Genomic DNA, 4,121 nt, shown 5'->3' on the forward strand with positions numbered 1-4,121 from the left:
ATCGCAGGGAAGAAAACTGAAATAAGGAAGCTAAGACCGTAAAAATAGAGTTAAGAAGAAGATTGCAACAAGGAGAGGAGCGAAGGCCGCAGAATAGAGAGGAAAAACAGAACAAAAAAATACGCAAAGATAGCGCTTTATTATAACTTAAAAACCTGCAAATGAAAAGGAGACACATACCATCCTGAAAGGTTATAAAGTACGAACATTCTAAACCCATCAGTATATTAAGAATGTTACGGGATAAAAGGGGAAATATGAATACAAAAAATTTTAATTTAAATCAATTAGCTCTCATTCCCATTTTTTGTTTTTATTGTTATATTCTTTTACTCACTACAACCAACTAAATTTATATTTAATTAAACATATGTGGTCGGCAACAATATGCAAGCCCTCGAAATATATAAAATTAGCAAAGCAGTCTTGTAAGGCATAAGACACACTGAAATGAGAGAAATAACTATCGCCATACTTTGTTTGCAAAGACACCACTCTTCCCAATGTTTTTTTTAAATTTTTCCATCTCAAAGACTTTTCAATAAGCAAACACCGATGATCCGTCAACCAAGTACTGATCAATATCTTATAGAAAGAATATACATGAGCATTAAAAGTTTAGTACCACCTAAAAAAATTAGAGGGTTTAAAACGTTAGACAGACTAACACCCTTAATTTAGGTTGATGTAAGTTTCTTGTTAATTTTTATATATATTATTTCTATATATACGTCCAGTTCGTGTTTTCAGATTTACATATTACCTTTTACAAACTGCTCCAGAAGTTTATAACCAAGCTTTATTGTGTTTGACCTCACACGTGGTATCAATTAAACCTTAGTGATCAATAAAAGGTTATAAAACAAGATGCCTTAAGGGTGAAACAGCGGCTCACACGCTCGCCCTGAGGCCAAACCAAAAAGGCTGTCCTGACCCTTGAGAGGGGCTTATATACATTTACAAAATAATCTTATTTGAACGACTTTATATAATATTGGCATAAATTGATACCAATACCCTCTCTAACTGCACACTACCAAAATGTTGAATAAGCTTGCGAAGGCATAACAGATAAATAAGTAATTCCGCTGGTCTAAGTCAAATTTTATTTACGGGGGTAAAACGTACAAGTAACCACTAAGAGAGAATATGTGGGCTGCGCCGCGGAATGGAAAGAAGCGTGTTTGCTTTCTCAAACTTAATTTTTGTAGTTGCGCTATTAAGGTTTTTTAAAAAATGACGTATAGTTGTACTATAACTTTTTTTAATTCTTTTTTATAAATATAAAAAATCCTCTTTTAGTGCTTTTACACTTTAGGTCCCCATATGTTCTAAAAGTAAAAAAAATACACCAACAGAAGATATCAATTAGGCGCACGAAAAATGTATGCTCCCCTAATAAAAGCAAATTCAGGCTTTTAACTCCTCAGAATAAAGATAAATGTTTAAAAACCTATACAGGAAAATAAAAAAGCGTCGAGTATACTTAAAAAACATCTAGTAGTATTATGAATTAGGTAGTTTTTTTAATAGTTTAAGTTTTATTATTTTATAATCGTCATAACAAATCGAGGTAATACAAGCACCTTCCTCAACTAAGCTAAGTGGGCGTCTATACAACGACTAAGATTATATAAGCGCAAACCAGCTACTAGTTGCTTGCCGACCGTAAGGAAATAAGCCCTTAAGCTCTCAAAAGTACCCGCCGACTGCACTTTCGGAATTAGAAAATTACCGGTATTAGCCTCAATATGAATATTACCCCCTAATCGAAAATCTAAATGCCCAGTAGACTTCTTTTGAGGATGGTGATCCGGCACTTCGCAGTCATTTTTCAAATGCCTTCCAGCAAAGATTAAACGTTGCAGGTCCGGAGTAATTCCCTGCTTGTCTTGACTTTTGGTCTCAAGATTTTCAACGGTATCTGAAGGTTCTACTTCAAAAATAATATTCTTGCCAATATACGATCCTCCACGTAAACGAAGAACCAAATGGAGCGTAGATTCTTTCTGAATATTATAGTCAGATAACGTGCGGCCATCTTCCAGTTGTTTGCCTGCAAAAATCAATCGCTGCTGGTCAGGAGGAATTCCCTCTTTATCTTGAATCTTAGTCTTAACATTGTCTATTGTATCTGAAGGTTCTACCTCAAGAGTAATGGTCTTGCCGGTAAGTGTTTTAACAAAAATTTGCATTCCACCACGTAAACGAAGAACTAAGTGCAAAGTAGATTCCTTTTGTATGTTATAGTCAGACAACGTGCGGCCATCTTCCAGTTGCTTCCCAGCAAAGATTAAACGTTGCTGGTCAGGAGGAATTCCCTCCTTATCTTGAATCTTAGTCTTAACATTGTCTATTGTATCTGAAGGTTCTACCTCAAGAGTAATGGTCTTGCCGGTAAGTGTTTTAACAAAAATTTGCATTCCACCACGTAAACGAAGAACTAAGTGCAAAGTAGATTCCTTTTGTATGTTATAGTCAGACAACGTGCGGCCATCTTCCAGTTGCTTCCCAGCAAAGATTAAACGTTGCTGGTCAGGAGGGATCCCCTCCTTATCTTGAATCTTAGTCTTAACATTATCTATTGTATCTGAAGGTTCTACCTCAAGAGTAATGGTCTTGCCGGTAAGTGTTTTAACAAAAATTTGCATTCCACCACGTAAACGAAGAACTAAGTGCAAAGTAGATTCCTTTTGTATGTTATAGTCAGACAACGTGCGGCCATCTTCCAGTTGCTTCCCAGCAAAGATTAAACGTTGCTGGTCAGGAGGAATTCCCTCCTTATCTTGAATCTTAGTCTTAACATTGTCTATTGTATCTGAAGGCTCCACTTCAAGAGTGATAGTCTTGCCTGTAAGTGTCTTGACAAATATTTGCATTTTTCAGTAGTTTAATTCCTATTAAAAAAAGTAACAGAATAATACTTTATAACATTTACTAGATTTAAAAAAAAGTGAGAACAGTTACACTACTCTATTTTTGACTAGAAAATTTTAAAAGATAAACGGTACTTTATAACATTATGTTAAAAAATTTTATGAAAAGTTCGACTTCAAAGCATAAACAAACTTTTCATTACTTGCGTATTACTCAAGACGTTACGAACAGTACATAAGTTGCAAAGCAGACATATCAAGTTTTTATTAACTACCAAATAAACCAACACCACTAAGGACCAGCAAAACGGAGAAACCTACCAAAAGAAGAGAACTAAGTAAGCGCCTCAAACGGGCGAGCCCAGTAGTAAAAAAAAAACTTTTATAATAAATTTTTTTCTATTTGGTAGCCAAAATATATTTATTTGGTAGGCTACGCTAAATAATGTGCAATATGATTACAAAACTTTTTATTATCAAATGAAGTTTTAAATTAGTTAAAAAAGGCATACCACTGGATTGCTATGTTAAAGAGTTTATATTACCTGTTTTAAGTACGGTTGTTAAAAGAAATATTAAACCTTAAATTATATAATTATGATTTTATAATGTGATTTTGGATAATAGTTTTTATTTGTTAGACCGAAAGGTTACGTATGACAAGTAAATAATAATGCTTTTCTTACGTCAGTTTCGATGTTTTATCTTTTTATTATGCCACTTTGAAGTATAAATGAATTGGTTAATTAATTTTAATATTTAGCGTTTTAATATATTATTGTTGTTTTTTTTTAAAGATTTATCGTTTATACTGTGTTCTCTTCTTGGTAACAGGTTTAAAAGTGAATTTGTTAGTAGGATGCTGCATACATGTTCCTATATAAGTATACAAGTATTTTACGAATGCTAATTTAGTTTCTGTTAAAGATAAATGCTTAAAAAAACTTATATGTTAGGCTATTAAAATTTAAGTTATGCAAATAAAAAAAGGCGTACATAGTTATTTGGGTGTCAATAAAAAAGTTTTGGGGTTAACTTTAGATGAACTTTTTAGAAAAAAAAAAGTTTCAAACCTCAGTTAATACAGTTTTGGAAGTGTTTTCCTATTACATTATTTTTAGAGTCGGTTTTATTCATTTTATACCCCTTTTTAAAAAATTCTTGAAGGGCCTAAATTTAACGTGTAACAAAGCTTTGAGGGTGATTACATATGATAACAATATTTTATTATTTTATTTATTACTA

General features: G+C 32.8%; 1 protein-coding gene across 1 annotated transcript; it reads right to left on the reverse strand.

Annotated features, from left to right (window-relative positions):
- Positions 1-1,542: 1,542 nt before the first annotated feature.
- LOC135119639 (polyubiquitin-B) lies at positions 1,543-3,222 on the reverse strand. Its single transcript, XM_064044030.1, has 2 exons — positions 3,198-3,222; positions 1,543-2,897 (listed from the first exon to the last, which is right to left on the reverse strand). The coding sequence occupies exon 2, from the start codon at positions 2,877-2,879 to the stop codon at positions 1,596-1,598; it is 1,284 nt and encodes a 427-aa protein (XP_063900100.1). The 5' UTR covers positions 2,880-2,897; positions 3,198-3,222; the 3' UTR covers positions 1,543-1,595.
- Positions 3,223-4,121: the final 899 nt, after the last annotated feature.

Source organism: Zophobas morio, unplaced genomic scaffold (genome assembly GCF_036711695.1).
Source record: "Zophobas morio isolate AGI-343-1 ecotype UQ-CSIRO unplaced genomic scaffold, CSIRO_AGI_Zmor_V1 ptg000277l, whole genome shotgun sequence".
Lineage (NCBI taxonomy): Eukaryota > Metazoa > Arthropoda > Insecta > Coleoptera > Tenebrionidae > Zophobas > Zophobas morio.

Excerpts from the sequence above, each read along its gene's own strand:
- LOC135119639 (XM_064044030.1), bottom strand. The coding sequence starts at position 2,879 with ATGCAAATATTTGTCAAGACACTTACAGGCAAGACTATCACTCTTGAA.